This window comes from Aquarana catesbeiana, linkage group LG04 (assembly GCF_042186555.1).
Source record: "Aquarana catesbeiana isolate 2022-GZ linkage group LG04, ASM4218655v1, whole genome shotgun sequence".
In the NCBI taxonomy this organism is placed as follows: domain Eukaryota; kingdom Metazoa; phylum Chordata; class Amphibia; order Anura; family Ranidae; genus Aquarana; species Aquarana catesbeiana.
In genome coordinates, this window is record NC_133327.1 from 543,149,849 (window position 1) to 543,167,428 (window position 17,580).

The 17,580-nt window shown below is 39.3% G+C and overlaps 1 protein-coding gene across 1 annotated transcript in view; it reads right to left on the reverse strand.

Annotated features, from left to right (window-relative positions):
* Positions 1–17,580, reverse strand: part of SNX9 (sorting nexin 9) — a 232,665-nt gene that overhangs the window by 87,464 nt on the left and 127,621 nt on the right. Inside the window, exons 8-9 of the mRNA XM_073627898.1 lie at positions 14,450–14,575; positions 11,753–11,870 (exon numbers count right to left, since the gene is read on the reverse strand). Of these exons, the coding sequence (XP_073483999.1) occupies positions 11,753–11,870; positions 14,450–14,575 (244 nt within the window). The remainder of the gene's footprint in view (positions 1–11,752; positions 11,871–14,449; positions 14,576–17,580) is intronic.

Genomic DNA, 17,580 nt, shown 5'->3' on the forward strand with positions numbered 1-17,580 from the left:
GAACCTGGTACACTTATGCACACATTTTAGGAAAGTAATCACCTTAATCAAATATGGCGCAAAGCCATTGATATTATTGAAAACGCATCCAAACAAAAAATTACGCCCACTCCCCAGATATGTCTGCTGTATGCAAATATACCAAACATTTCCTCTCCATGCATGCGACTTTTTCATTCACTATGCAGTTCTATCCATTGGATGATAGCATACAACTGGAAATCTAGTAATCTACCTTGGCAACAAGTAGTTATCAGAATGGAATCACTTAAACTCTCAGAATGGATATACCACACTCTTAATGATACAGTACATATCCACAAAAGAAAATGGTCTTATTGGAATTTAACCTAATAGATAACAATGTGATATTATTCTTGAATATTCATCATTATCATTTATATTTTACTACTGTGTCTGTAACCCGGTATAATACCCCTTTTACAAATGAAACTTATATCTTACTGTTATATACCTTTTATAACTATACTTGTTTGCAATAACTCCATCAGTATCACCAGCAAAGCAGCTTCATTATTATCCCATTAAAGAAGAAGAGAATGTGCGCTGCATTTCAAGATTTCATAATTTGCCACGTCACGAATGTTAATTCTCCATTACGAACGCTAGTTTACAAGACCGACCGCTTCTGGCTCGTCCTTGCTTCCGAGCATGTGTGTTTGTACTTTGGACTTTTGTCCGACGGACATGTGTACACATGTTCGGAAAATCCGACAACACACATTTGCCCGCGGAAAATGAAAATTTGAAAACCTTCTATCCAACATTTGTTGGCAAAAAGTCCAACAACAATTGTCTGATGGAGTATACACACGGTCGCATTTATCGCCAACAGCCTGTCATCGAACATTTCCTGTCGGAAAGTCCGATTGTGTGTACGAGGCTTAACACATCTAACACGCTGGACCTTGCTATTGTTGACAACATCACTCTACATTCAAATTAGTATTTTATTGTACATTTGTCTTACATTGTCACAATACTGGACCCTGTCCATCTGGCAAATGGCATTAACCGCTTCAGCCCCCGGAAGATTTTACCCCCTTCCTGACCAGAGCACTTTTTACAATTTGGCACTGCGTCGCTTTAACTGACAATTGCGCAGTCATGTGAGGTTGTACACAAGCAAAATTTGCATCCTTTTTTCCCACAAATAGAGCTTTCTTTTGGTGGTATTTGATCAACTCTGCAGTTTTTATTTTTTGCACTATAAACAAAAGAACAGCGACAATTTTGAAAATAAAAAAACACAATATATTTTACTTTTTGCTATAATAAATATCCCACATTTTTTTCCAAAAAAATATTTTTTTCCTCAGTTTAGGCCGATATGTATTTTTCTACATATTTTTGTTAAAAAAAAAAAAATCGCAATAAGCGTATATTGATTGGTTTGCGCAAAAGTTATAGCGTCTACAAAATAGGGGATAGATTTATGGCATTTTTATTATTATTTATTTTTTTACTAGTAATGGCGGCGATCTGCGATTTTTATCTGGACTGCGATATTGCGGCGGACAAATTGGACACTTTTGACCCGAATTCCAAACTCCATGTTCCATATTCTGAATACCGAATTCCGTATTCTGAATTCCAAATTCCGTGTTCCCAGTTCCAAATTCCGTGTTCCCAGTTCCAAATTCCGTGTTCCCAGTTCCAAATTCCGTGTTCCCAGTTCCAAATTCCGTGTTCCCAGTTCCAAATTCCGTGTTCCCAGTTCCAAATTCCGTGTTCCCAGTTCCAAATTCCGTGTTCCAAATTCCGTGCTCCGAATTCCAAATTCCGTTTTCCGAATTCCAAATTCCGTGCTCCATATTCCGTGTTCCAAACTCCAAACTCTGTATACCGAATTCCTAATTCCGTATTCCAAATTCCGTATTCTGTGATCCAAATTCCATATTCCGTGTTTCAAATACGAAATTCCTTGCTCCTAATTCCAAATTCCGTGTTCCATACCCCGAATTACAAATTCTGTGTTCCGAATTCTGAATTCCGTGCTCTGAACTCCAAATTCCTTGTTCTGAGTTCCAAATTGCTTTTTCCGAGTTCCAAATTGCTTTTTCCGAGTTCCAAATTGCTTTTTCCGAGTTCCAAATTGCTTTTTCCGAGTTCCAAATTGCGTATTCCAAATTCCGCGTTGCAAATTCTGTGTCCCGAATTCCAAATTCCGTGTCCCGAATTCCAAATTCCGTATTCCAAATTCTGTGTCCCGAATTCCAAATGCCGTGTTCCAAATTCCAAATGCCGTGTTCCGAATTCCAAATGCCGTGTTCCGAATTCCAAATGCCGTGTTCCGAATTCCAAATGCCGTGTTCCGAATTCCAAATGCCGTGTTCCGAATTCCAAATGCCGTGTTCCAAATTCCGTGCTCCTAATTCCAAATTCTGTGTTCCGTACCCCGAATTCCAAATTCTGTGTTCCGAATTCCAAATTCCGTGCTCTGAACTCCAAATTCCTTGTTCTGAGAGTTCCAAATTCCGTGTTCCAAATTGCGTATTCCGAGTTCCAAATTGCGTATTCCAAATTCCGCGTTGCAAATTCCAAATTCCGTGTCCCGAATTCCAAATTCCGTGTTCAAAATTCTGTGTTCCAAATTCCAAATTCCGTGTTCCGAATTATTTATAATTCTAAACACGGAATTCGGAACACGGAATTTGGAATTCGGAACACGGAATTTGGAATTCGGAACACGGAATTTGGAATTCGGAACACGGAATTTGGAAAACACGGAATTTGGAATTCGGAAAACATGGAATTTGGAATTCGGAAAACACGGAATTTTCCGTGCTTCGAATCCTGTTATAATTTCCAAATTCCGTGTTCCGAACTCCGTATTCTAAATTCCGTTTTCCGAATTCCGTGTTCCAAATTCCATGTTCCAAAGTCCAATTCCAAATTCCGTGTTCCAAATTCCGTGTTCCAAATTCTGTGTTTTCCGAATTCCAAATTCCATGTTTTCCGAATTCCAAATTCCGTGTTCCGAATTCCAAATTCCGTGTTCCGAATTCCAAATTCCGTGTTCCGAATTCCAAATTCCGTGTTCCGAATTCCGTGTTTAGAATTATAAATAGAGTGTCCTGTGCTCCGAATTCCAAATTCAGTGTTCCAAATTCCGTATTTCAAATACCTAATTCCGTGTTCCGAATTCCAAATTCCATGTTCCAAATTCCATGTTCCAAATTCCAAATTCCATGTTCCAAATTCCGTGTTCTGAATTCCAAATTGCGTGTTCTGAATTCCAAATTGCGTGTTCTGATTTCCAAATTCCGTATTCCAAAAATTCTGTGTTCCAATTTCCAAATTCCTAATTCCGTGCTCCGAATTACAAATTCTGTATTCCGAATTCCAAAATCCAAATTGCGTATTTCAAATTCCTAATTCCATATTCTGAATTCCAAATTCCGTATTCTGAATTCCAAATTCCGTATTCTGAATTCCAAATTCCGTATTCTGAATTCCAAATTCCGTATTCTGAATTCCAAATTCCGTATTCTGAATTCCAAATTCCGTATTCTGAATTCCAAATTCCGTATTCTGAATTCCAAATTCTGTATTCTGAATTTCGTGTTCCGATTTCCAAATTCCGTGTTCCGATTTCCAAATTCCGTGTTCCGATTTCCAAATTCCGTGTTCCGATTTCCAAATTCCGTGTTCCGATTTCCAAATTCCGTGTTCCGATTTCCAAATTCCATGTTTCGATTTCCAAATTCCATGTTCTGAATTCCAAGTTCCACATTCCAAATTCCGTGCTCCAAATTCCGTGCTCCAAATTCCAAATTCTGTGTTCCGAATTCCAAATTCTGTGTTCCGAATTCCAAATTCTGTGTTCCGATTTCCAAATTCTGTGTTCCGATTTCCAAATTCCGCATTTTAAATTCCTAATTCCATGTCTTGAATTCCAAATTCCGTGTTCCAAATTCCTTATTTCTAATTCCGTGCTCTGAATTCCAAATTTCGTTTCCGAATTCCAAATTCCGTTTCCGAATTCCAAATTCCGTTTCCGAATTCCAAATTCCGTTTCCGAATTCCAAATTCTGTTTTCCAAATTCCGTGCTCCGAATTCCATATTCCGTGTTCTGAATTCCAAATTCCATTTTCTGAATTCCAAATTCCGTATTACAAATTCCGAATTCCAAATTCCATGTCCTGAAGCCGCAAGCTGTCACAGCACGGGGGCCCACACTTCGGGCAGCCACATCGCTGGATCATGGGACAGGTGAGTGTGTGTTTAATAAGAATCAGCAGTTAAGCTTTTTGTAGCTGTTGACTTTTAATAAACAGAAAAACGAGTGGAGCTTCCAATTTGACATGCGTTTGACTTTTTTTTCTGCCCCCTTAGCCTATGTATACATGCACACGGAGGCTATTAGAGGAGTTTAGAGGCAGGGGTGGTTAGAGGCAGAAATCTGAACGCACCAAAATTGCATTCAGGAGAGAGGCATTTAAGACTGATGCACCTAAACGCGTCTACACATGCCTAAATGCTAGGCACCTTCAGTGCTTGAGCGTTTATTCATTTCAATGGCCAGAATAAATGAATACTGATGAGCCTGAACGCATCTTAATACATTTGAAAAACACAGCTTTTTTAACACTGCTTTTCTCCTGTCAGGAGAAAAGCATTCAGAAGAGCTTAGTGTGCATGAGGCCTAAGACAGTTTTATGGGCACTGTTAATCATTATCTACAAAATGTTAATAGCTACAAATCCTGAAATGGAATGCTATAAACTGCTCTGTTAAATTGCTGCACTTTCTGGCGGGAAAGCTAATATTTTAATTCAGGTCTAATTTTGATCAAACTAAAAATTCCATTCAGTACCTTGAATAAATAATTATCTTTTTATTAGCTTTGAATAATGGGGGAAAACGTTATACTGACATTTCAGTCAGGCTTTTAATGCTGTTTTAATATACCTGACAAAAGAAACTAAAGAGTGGTGCTGAATGAATTTGTCACAAGGTTTTTAGTTTGGTCTGTGAACCCTCTGAGGATTTTCTCACACGTTCTGTCCCTGTGACACCTGTACAGGTAATAACAGGAATTTTGCCGTCACTATCACAGGAAGGCAAAAACAGAAAAAACACTGTCAGAAGCTTTAACTCTCCCCAACTATTCTAAAAATGTGTCTGCATCCTCATTTGACAGATTTCCCATCATTTTCTGTCCTAATAGGGGACAGCCCAAACAGGGGTTCTAATCCCTTCTATGTTTTGTCAAAAACAAAATGCAAAAATTTGGCAGGAGTTCAATTTTTTTTTCTTTTTCTTTTAAAGTTGAACTTCTTTCAGTAAGTGAATCCTTTGTTGTGGTCATATGTTCATTTATTCTCCCTATAAGTATTCAACCCCTTGAACTTTTTACATGTTTTGTAATGTTACAACCTAAAAATTCAGTGGATTTCTTTTGGGTTCTTACCATTTCGTTTACACATCATACTCACTCTAGTGCAGCCATACCAAACCAGGGGTGCATGGAACCCTAGGGCTACTTTAAAGGTTGGTAGACGTTCCATGAGCTGTAGCTGACTGATCTATTGTATAGGGCCTGAATTGTTCCAGGGCCAATGCCAATGTTTGACACCAGAGCTCTAGCTGTCTTTAAAAATGGCATTCTGATCACCACTGTAAAGGTTGCATTCTTGGTCCTGACCACCAATGTAAAGGGCATTCTCCAAATTGACCCCTGATGAACTGAATGTAGTAAAGATTCCCCAGGGCTTGCATAATATTTTTAGGGGTTTCCTGGGATAAAAAGATTGAGAAGGGCTGCTCTAGTGAGTAATGATGCTTGGAACAAAAGGCAGAAGTATTGAGTTAGTAAACAGTATGTGAATTGTACATACTTAGGGCAATAATAGATCTATCCACAAAAAAAAGTGAAAAAAAAAAAAAAGAGGGGCAGACTTTATGGACCACTTAGAAGAGAAATAGAAGTCCGACACTGAAGTATCTTGAAGTAAAATCGCATACCTTTAATAATAATCCATCGAGACATAAAAGAATCAATTCCTACAACAAGATTGCTACGTTTCAGCCCCTTCTATGGGCCCTAGTTATAACTGGACTTCTATTTCTCTTCTGATATTGAACGGTATTGTACAGCGTGTGTCCTGGCATGAGCATTTGATCCTCATCCTTCCACATACTAGATGGGTTTGCAACACCTGATTCTTTATGGACCACTTGGTCTCTCTCTGCCATCACTCTTCTGTGTTTCTATGATGGGTCAAACATAGCTTTCACACTAAAGCCAAAGAGTTCAACTTGGTTCAGTAAGACCAGAGAACATTAAACGGACCTTAATCGTTGATCAACGCTAGAACAAAGGTATAGGTTAGAGCTGCATGATTCTGGCTAAAATGAGAATCACGATCTTTTTGCTTAGAAGATAGATCACGATTCTCGCAGCGTAACATCATTTTTCACATTAAAACAAAAAAATTGGGCTAACTTTACTGTTTCGTTTTTTTTTTTTTATTCATCAAAGTTTATTTTTTCCCAACAAATGGCGTGACATAAAATATTGCAGCAATTGACATTTTATTCCCTAGGGTCTCTGCTAAAATATATATAATGTTTGGGGGTTCCAAGTAATTTTCTAGCAAAAAATATTGATTTTAACTTAAGAAACAAGTGTCAGAAAAAGATTTAGACTTTAAGTGGTTAAACTTCCTGCATTTACAGGTTGTTTAAAAACTTGGAAGACTGCCTTTTTTTCACACAGAAGTTTATCCCTTTGATCTAAGAAGGAAGAGTTAGTTACAATGTTTCATGTTTAAAAACTTGGCAGACTGCCTGATGTTTTCTTTTGACAGCTGTGTGAGCACATAAGTCTCTCCACTTGTTATATGAAAGAATCGGCAAACTCTGCAATAGAGATCGTCAGGGGGGTTGAATCGAGATCACGATTTTTTAACGATAAATTGTGCAGCTCTAGTATAGGTTGCTATATTATGTTCCCATAATATCTATATGCACCAAGTATCAGGAATCGAGTTTTCAAATCTTGACTTGATGGTACGAGACACCTCATACTCTGCACATCTTGTTCTTGTCCATCCCAAACATTTCCTGGAGGTGCACTTCAGACTCCAGCAGTCTGTTATACATCTTCTTGTCCTGCCCCATAATTTTTCTGGACTACTGTCCACTTCATCTCAGAGATTTAATGATTTCTCTATCCCACAGGACCCAGCCTTTTTCTTTTTACACCACAACACTATTCCTAAATGAACATTAGTTCTCTATCACCTGATCAATGCTGCAAAGAGTTGCATCCCTAGATAGTTGAAAAAATATTAGGCATCTCCCATAGCCATCTGGGTGAGATCAAGTGCATGAAAAGCCTACTTGCCTCAGAAAGAGATACCCATGGCCAATTTAGGAAAATCTGGTGCTATTGGAACGAGTTTTCATTCACTCCTGAATATGCAGCACTGTTGCAGGGTAACTCTACCACCAAAGTGATGGACCCCTTACCTAGAGTTAGGGAATAGGAGAGTGGATTCCTTGATTATACCCCAAACCTTTGCTCTGCCCCAATTATTTTTTTTAAGCTAGTGCCTTAAGTCTATGGACCTTTCCTCTTCTTTTTCTTCTTTACTGTTTGATTTCTCTTTATCTTCCCAGTCTTTCTTTATTAAAAAAATATTCACACAGTGGCCTCCACTAACCAAATCAGATTAACTACAACGGTGTATGTATTTTTAAACATTGCTAATATGACCTATGTAAATGTTAATTTGATCTTACTGAAGTGAATTTCAACTGCTCACGAACACTGCATAAAATGTGTCTTGCAGATCCTAGTCAAGTGATATACAATTACTGTATAATTCAAATAGAAAAAGAGAGAGAGAAGAAAAAAAAAAGTAAACACCTGCCAGAGGGAGCTGTTAGTATAGCTACACATTTATAATGTCACCGAAATTTGTAATGACAGTATGATTTTATTCAAAAATAAAGAATACACAAAAAAGATGGAATGGATGTTTATATGGTATTTCTTTTCTTTGCGCTCTTCTATAATGTTCAGGGTTGTAGAACATCTGTGCTATAGCTATCCCCGGTTGCTTTCTCCTGCCTTAGCTGTGGATCTCTGCAGCTTCCTCAAATTTACCACTGGCCTCTTCAGTCAATGATGGCCTTCTGTAGGTAAAGTCCCAATTATGCCATTCTTTCCATTTTTAATAGTGGACCATCCTGATCACTACTTCATCCCAACTTCTTTCAATAGCTTTGTCATATCCATATTTGTTTCGATATGTTCTCTAACAAAATCTAAACCTTTCCAGCATTTATTTTGTGACACTTTAATTGAACACATGTGATTTCCAATTAAACAATTATGTGACTTCAGAAGGCAGTATGTTAAAACAAAGAGCATTAAAGGATTTCACATCAAGAGGGAAAAAAGAAATTACGCAATCAAGCCTTTATATTTTCAATCTTCAATTAATTTGGAGATGTTTTTATGTTTTTCAACTTCAGAATAATGAACCATCTTGTGTGGATCTAAGACCTTGAACTCAAATAAATACATTTGAATTCCAGTTTGAAACAATATACGTACAATGTGGAAAAGTCCGAGTTGAACGTTTACGTAAAGTACTATAATTTACAGAAAGTGTCATAGGCATGTAAGGAAGGGGGTTATTTTTTAACCACTTGCCGACCAGTCACGTACCTGGTATGTCACTGGACTTCAAGTGGTTCTACCAGGATGATACCTGCAGCTGTGGGCATCAAATCAATAGCGTTTTATAGAGATGACGGTTGGCTGTCTTGTAAAAGCAATCCTAGCAGATAACCAGCCTCTGGATTGCTTTTACAAGCAGCGGGAGGGGATGTCCCCCCCACCCATTGCCTTCCATGGCTTTACCGAAATCTCCCATCTCACCAGGAGTCCCGATTGACCAGAGCTGAACAAAGAGCAGATTGGCTTTGTTTCAGCTCTGGGGTATGGTAACCCAGAAGCGATGACCTGACATCACTTTCAGTTTACCCAGATGTCAACGGTGCCATTTTCAAAAATCAAAAGCATGCACAGTCCCGCAGGACAGCAAAAAGTGATCAGCAAACACATGTGAGGTATCACCGCAAATGACAGATCTTGGGCAGTAATTCTAGCAAAAGACCTCCTGTGTAAATGTAAAGTGGCAACCTGTAAGGGCTTTTAAAGCATCGCCTATGGATAGTAAAATTTACATTGCATAAGCGTGTACAATTTTAAAGCGTGATGTTTGTTATGTATTTACTCGTCATAACATCATATTTTATATTTTACAGAAAAATTGTGTTATGTATTGTGTTTTTTTGCATTAAAATTCAAAAAAGTGTATTTTTTCCCCAAAGACTGAATTTGAAAAGCCGCTGCGCAAATATCGTATGTCATAAAAAAAATTGCAAAACCGATCAATTTATTCTCTAGGGCCTCTACTTAAAAAAAGATGTAATGTTTGGGTGTTCTAACACATTTTCTAGCAAAAAATACTGATTGTTATATGTACACAAAAAGTGACAGAAGAGGCCTGGTCTTCAAGTGGTTAAGTTCCCCTTCGGAGAAAACAAAAGAGATATCCCATTTGGAGATAAACAAAGAAAAATAATACAATAATATAAAGTAGGGATATGCAATTAGCGGACCTCCAGCTGTTGCAAAACTACAAGTCCCTTCATGCCTCTGCCTCTGGGTGTCATGCTTGTAGCTGTCAGAGTCTTGCTATGCTTCAGGGGACTTGTAGTTCTGCAACAGCTGGAGGTCCGCTAATTGCATATCCCTGATATAAAGTATAGCCAAAATGTTTGTTTTTTTAGCTTTGGATAGCTTAGAGAAAAAGTTACAGCATAGTTGTGACCACAACAATGGTTGAAGTTAAATTTTCCATTGGGTGGGTCTCTTCTTCCATTGACCTCTGAAAGGGGAATTCCTTATATTATTTAGATGTTTTAACACTTCCTGCTACATCTCTGGGACAAGAAATGAAGGGAAATCTAATTACTGATCGACTTCTGTACAACCAGCCTGCTGGTGTTTTTCTGCTCGATCAGCACTGCCGGGTATAACTCAATGTATTCTGATGGCGGGTAAGTCTCCTTGTTGTCAGCAATGACTCAACGGGAAGGATTCCCCCATCCACCATAAATGTGGTGGATGGGGGAATCGGCTCGTTTTCTGTTTTTTTTTATTTCAACCCACTGGTTGAACGGAAAAATATAATGACTACTCTATGGTTTGCTAAACACTCTGTTTAGAAAGTGAATCAGAATGAAAACCATGAACTCGACGGAAAGCAAAATGTAAAGCTCAAACACAATTGTTTATTTTTTATTCAAATAGATAGCTGGCTGGTTAAGTGCATTCAAGAAAATATTCTACAAATTCCTGTAATTCAAAAATAATTCAATATATTAGCCTCAGTAATAACAGTCCCCAGTATTGTTATCTGCCTTCACGTGACTGCAGGCCTTTTTTCCTGTTTAGCCTGTGAGTCATCTGGAAAACTATTTCCCTGTGCCAGACACAATGTAGAAAACACACACTGTACTGTCATATTAGGTTAATGTTACGCAAGACTCTGCTCTCTAGATGGAGCAGAAACTCCCAGACTACTGCTGTGAGCTGGACTGTAGAATAAACTCAAAGCTGCAACAGACTATCTGTGGAGTTAAACTCTGACCCTCACAGGGTTTGTATGCACTAAAAGCTAAGGGTCAATTCAAACAGAGCAGTGACTGTCATTTTTCCGCACTGGATGAATGCAGGTCACCAATCGGACACACTGTTTTCTATGCATCCTATTCACAATGCAACGCAACCCAGAGGTGCAGTGCAGTGAGCTGTGATAAAATGCAAACATGCTGCATTTTCTCACAGCGTTCTGGGTACAGCACCGCAGCTCTGCTCGCTGCAGTACAGCAACATGAATGCAGCGTCACTTTTGTACACTGTAAATAAAGTTCATACATAAAAAGAGGTAGCTGTGTGATGTGCTGAAACATGCATCACACTGCCCCCTACAGCCGGCTGACTATAGCCGGAACAGGACAGGTTGGAAATCCATTGAGTTGACAATGTTGCCTCTGCTCCACTAAACCCCCAAGCTGTATTGTCAGCCCTGTCTGAGTTATCACTTTCTGGACAACAGAACATCTCCTCCTTAGGGTATAGAGATGAGGAGAGAGGGAGGTATTATGTAGCCCAGCAGGAAAGAGAGGTTGATTTGGCAGATCATTGGGTAATTTTTTTCGTACTTGCAACATTTTTAAAAAGCCAAAACACAGGGAAATGAGCACATATTACTAAAGAAGATGCAATACTAAAGCCACACATGTACCGAAAGTCATCATGTTCAGCAGGAACTGGACGATTTTCGGTACATGTGTACTCCTCTCTGTTCAACAGAAGCTAGTCCAACAATCAGCTGTTTCCCTGGAGCATACTATTTCAGACAGTGAGGTCAATATCTCTAATGTCCAGGTTTTGCCACTTTTTGTGATATATGGCACCAGAGGAAGATGGCCTTTCAACCCAAGTTTCTGTGGTCTGAGGCCCAATGGAGTCTACACTATCTGAATGCTGTACACATTGTATGAAATGTCAAACATGGCATTGTGAGCTGATCGCAACTAAACATGAGCATAAACATAATTATCTATCTTAATTACTTTTCCTGGAATTCAGCTTTGGACATCATGCTAACATAAAACTGATATACTCTTAGAAGTTACCTGTGACTTGTTTATCTGGAAGAGAAGGAATGGGAATGGCTAGTCCAAACTTCACTAGAAGACGCTCGTATAGCCAATCAAAGTGCTTATATCTGTGGTTAACTGAACGGTTTGTGTTCTGGAAATAAAAGGAAAAAACAGCCATTGTTAGACATTGTAATTACCAAAGTGGTGTCAAAATGAAGGAGATAGGAGAGCAGTGGTCTTCAAGAAGTGGTTAGTGCACAAAAGATGTCTCTCAGCAACCTTTGATGATGCTTATCATAGACACTCAGAAGCCAATATATATTTCTCTTTTTTAATATTTGCTGCATTCAAAACTTTACATAAGCATGAATTACAGATAGATACTGTACAATCTGTCTAGGAAAGACAAAGTGGTTGTAAACCCTTACATATACCGAGTGAAGTGACTGGCCTCAGGTGATGCACAGAGGTTAAACAAATCCTCCTACATAAGTTCTATCTTTTTATCTCTAGTCTTCTCTTCTCTACTCCCATTTAAAGTCCAGAACTTATAAAGCTGGTCTGAGCGTTTAAAAAAAAAAACGGGCGGAGAGCTGAAGTTAAACTCTGCAGAGTTCAGTGAGGAGAAGTCTGAGAGCTGATTGGAGGCCCCCTCTTAACGCAACACACAGAAGCAGAGCTGAGGCTGTCAATCAGAGGCTGTGTGCTGGAGATCCCTCCCCTAACACCTTTTTTTCTCATAGTGTCAGTAAAACTTGTCTTAAAAACTTGATTCATGCTGATAGCAGAGGTAAGAAGCAGCAGAGAGAAATGACACTTAGTGCACCTAACAGACTAGTACAAACTATAGAGGGATATGCTTTGTGCATTTTTCATGTCCGAGGTTTTCAACCACCTTAAAGCGGAGATCCGCCGAAAATTTTTTTTTTAAAAGTCAGCAGCTACAAATACTGCAGCTACTGACTTTTAAAATATGGACACTTACCTGTCCAGGGCGCCCGCGATGTCCTCACCCGAAGCCGATCTGTCCCTCGGCTCTCGGGTGGTGGCGCCGCCATCTTCTGTAAGGGAATCAGGAAGTGAAGCCTTGCGGCTTCATAGCCTGGTTCCCTTCTGCGTATGCGCGTCCTCACTGGTCCCTGCTGTCTTCTGGGACCCGTGCGTCTCCCAGAAGACAGCAGGGCGGGGGGCGGAGGAGGGGCCGGACATGGTGTAGATCACCGCGGAGCCTGCGGTGATCTATGCCTGGAAGTGGGAGCAAATACCTAGACTGGACAGGTATCTGTCCCCCCCCCCACCGGAAAGAGGCCAAATGTGACACCGGGCGGGGGGGGGGGGAGGAATCCGATCAGCAGAAATTCCATTTTTTGGTGGAACTCCGCTTTAAATTCAATCTATCAATGTTTCAAAAATAGAAGCTTTGTCTAAGAGGAAAGACCATAAGCCTTCTGCTAATACCTTTGATAACTAGAGCTCCTCTTTTTAATGTGTCCCTCCAATGCTGTTTTTACTTTGCTTGATCTGTTTGATTTTCTTTGGGATTGAGCTCCACTCCTGTAGCTAAACCTCGTTCAATCACTACCCCACTTTTCGGTGACAGTTCCTGACACCTGCTCCTATTGAGCGAAGAAAGAGTGGGTGGGTGTGGCTTGGCTTCTAGGGTGTGGTTTAGCTCCAAAGTACGGGAAGTCAGTTGGGGGGGATGCATGGAAGTCTATTAGAAAGTGATTTTTTTTTTTTTTTTAACTTAAATTTTATTTATTTTTTACTTCCACCAGGTTACAGAGTAAATAATACATCTTACAGCAATCAACTATTACTCCATCTACTCTTATATCAAAAAACAATTACCATCAAAATAAATGGCAAAATAGAAAAAAGCCTGATCCAGCACATAACCTGTATACAATACATTATAAGGATGGGAGAGTCTTCACCCTGTTGAAGTTAGTTTTTAAATATTATTTAGAAACAGGTGATCAATAAATTAAAGAAAAAAAGGGGGGAAAAAAAGTACAAGAAAAAAAGGGGGAGGGGATAAGGGAAGGGGAAAAGTGGGTTGGGGGGGAAGGAGACAGGAAGGGCCTGACTCCTCCCTCCAGCGTCAACCTCCAATCCGGCTCAAAGGCCTGCTCCAAGTATAACCGCCAAGGTCTCCAAATTTTAGGATGTTTCTTGGACTTATCTTAGTAAACACGGTTAACTGCTGCATAGGTTGGATATCAGATACCCTGGTACATCAATGTTCGAGTGTGGGTGGACTCCTTTTTTTCCAAAGGGCAAGTATGTATGTTTTTGCAACATTCAGAAGATGTTTTAAATATTTTTTGTTCAGTCTACAGACCAAACAAAGAAAAAAAAAAACATATTCCTTCATCCACACTGACAACATGGATAGACAAATCCCCCCTGGCAGACTATTATACTCTGACATCTGCAGACCCTCATACTAGCAGTATGATATAATACACCGTATATGTTTACTTTTTGATAAAAGTATAACTGTAGTAAAGGGAGTTTTAGCCTGGATTCCTACTTAATTTTGCAATCATCAGCAGACAGATGTTAAAGCATATGATGCTCAGTGCTTCCAAAAGCCACTATATTATTTTAAAAGAGTTTCAGCCTCCACATACTGCTAATAATAAAAACAACTCTGGGGAGGCCACATTCCAAATAAAATATATGACATGTTTTTAACATATGTTACCAGTTGTTCTGCTCACTTACTGTTGTTGTTAGCTGGTATTCAATATAGCTCTTCAGGCCGTACATTTTGGTTCCTTTCTTAGGATCAGCCACAATGCAGTCGAATGTTGCAGTTGGGTAGACCCACATTGGGCCGTAATCTCCAATCTGTAAACAATGTTTTTATTACAGATTGCACCATGAAGGAAAAAAAAAAAAAAAAGAAGACTTGTATACTACACAAATGTTATTGAAAACACAACCACATCCACTTGCCAACCGGGCCAATTCTGACATTTCTCTCATGTATATAAAAATCTGTGTTTTTTGCTAGAAAATTACTTAGAACCCACAAACACTATACAGTATGTATATATTTTTTTAGCAGAAACCCTAGAGAATAAAATGACGGTCATTTTTTATGCCACACGATATTTGCGCAAACAAACAAACAAAACAAAACAAACAAAAAAACACTTTCATGAATTAAAAAAAAAAACAAAACACACTATTTATCCCAATTTTTGTATAATGTGTAACGTCGAGTAAATAGATACCCAACATGTCATGCTTTATTATTGCGCATGCTTGTGAAATGGCAACAAACTACGATACTTCATAGGCGACTCTTTAAAATTGCAAACACAAAAAAAGTTCCTTGAGCGCTATAAACTGTCAGCCATATGTGTAGGTATACGGATCCTGGAAAATATAAAATGCGCTAAAGCCCAGTGCAGCCGCCAACCACTGGAAAAGATGAATAACAAAACACTAAAACAAAGAAGCAGCGCTCTATGGGTGAAGCATAAAAATTTGCAGACCTTTGGCCATTGTGGTTCATCCTGGATACCAGTTTAGTCTGACCACTGGTTTAAGGCAGAAGCTGATCGGTTGATGTTAATCCCTCTTCACCTGGATGTCACAGTGGTACCGTGCTTATTCTTTTACATTATTATCATCTACATTGATTACTTGCTTTTTATGATTGCCGCTGCAACCCCTGCAAGTTTTTATGATTGACAGTTGTTTATCTCTCAGAAGTGCAACAAATAAATTAACTTTTTACTTGGCCAAAGGCCTGCAAGTTTTTATGCTTCACCCATAGAGCGCTGCTTCTTTGTTTTGGTGACACTTTAAAATTGTTTACAGGTTACCAGTTTAGGGCTACAGAGAAGGGCTTGGGTTAGGATTATTGCTCTCGCTCTAAAGTTCGTGGCGATACCTCACATGTGTGATTTAAACGCGTTCGCTTTTAGGTGTGAGCACGAGGGGACAGGGGCGCTTTAAAAAAAAAAAATGTATTGTTATTTTTACACTTTCCCTTTATATTTTTTGTCAATCACTTTTATTCCTCTTACAAGGAATGTAAACATCCCTTGTAACAGCAAAAGGGCATGACAGGTCCTCCTTATGGAGAGATCTGGGGTCTATAAGTCCTCACATTTCCCCTCTATGCTGGAAAACCTGAGATTAAAAAAAAAAAAAAAAATTCAGGCTTTCCAGCACAAAAATGGCAGTGTTTACATCTACCGGTGCCGGAAGTGTTGTCATGACATTGCTTCCAGCCTCCGAAGGTCATAGAGCTGGCCGGGGACTATTTGGTTTATGGCCAGCTCTATAGTATCCGCTGCCGGTTTCATTCTTCAGTTCCCCGATCGCATGGGAGAGACCGGAGAAGCACCGAAGGGCGAGGGCGTCCCCTCCCGCCTCCTGTAAAAGCAATTAGGCCGCAAACAGCCGCTAAAATGGTTTTTACATTGCTGGAAATTACCGGCTGAAAAAAAAGATATCTGAATGATAGCTGTAGGCATCATTCAGATATCTCCACTTAAAGCTCAGGATGTCTTATGATGGTCTGATAGTATGGCTGAATTTGCATCGCATTCAGACCAAACTGGCACAGGACCCTTTTTTTGGTCCATAGCACAATCAGATCGCATGGGTTTTCACACCCATGCGATCCGTTTCCTGTCCAAATTTGCAGTTTCCTCTGCGATATGCGAACTGATTTGGGGGCATCAATAGCTTTCTGTTGACACTTCCAGCAGTTCACATAGGACAGTGTGAACTGCCACCAGGAGACATGCGATGCGGGAACCCGCAGTGGATTCGCAGGGTTCCCGCATCGCTGCAGTGTGAACCGAGCCTGAATGTGCTGGTAATGGGTTTTTTTTGTTAGCCTGTAAATGCTCCTCTTCTAATATGCCTGTAAATGAATAAGTGTGCAAAGAGGTGCTTTTACAGGCCGAAAAAACCCCTGCCAATCGCCTATAAAAAAGGTGTTTTTTTTTTAAGCCCTGTGTGCATGAGGCCTAAAAAAGATATTAGTTGGTGGTCGTCCCTTAGCAAGTAATCTGACAACTGACAAACACATATGCAAACTTACATAGAAACTAAAGAACAATGAAAGTTGACAAAAATATTACAATACATCTCAGCTGTACCTTTGGGTCTATGGAGGAGGAGCACTCTCAGGCCTCCCCCATCATCAGCTTACATCAAGCAATAGCTAGGAAAACACCCAGCCAATTGAGTCTTCCCTCAAGTGATCTCTGTCGAGGATTGGGAGTGCCTACAGATATACACCTTTATATGGACCAAAAGCACAAACTTATAGATACATGAAAAAACAGCCAACTGTGGGACTTTAACGGTGTCAGTAAATAAGGAATATAGTATTTTTAATTATAAAAATATTTTATTAATGTCATTAAAAACATTTCATAAAAAAATCCCTCATCTGCATGTCAAGTTCAAATCATATATTTGTACAAACACTACCGCTCTACATTTTTTGCTTCGAGTGAGTAATCATTTCATACAGCACTCTAGGATCTCCTGAAGAAGCTCACTCGAAGCAAAACATGTAGAGCGGTAGTGTTTGTACAAATATATGATTTGAAAATGACATGCAGATGAGGGATTTTTTAATGAAATGTTTTTAATGACATTAAAGCGGGGGTCCACCTATCTATCGTTTTTTTTTTTTTTTTTGAGTTCATTCACAAACTTTTCTTCTCAGCATTACATACTCACATATTGTGTGTAATATGTCCGCCTGTGTCAGATTTTGTTGGAAAGAATAACTTATATTATTCACTGCAGGCGGTTTCCATCTTCATTGTGGGCATTTGAAGCCCACAAGCATTTATTTCCTGGATGTGGTGAATGCT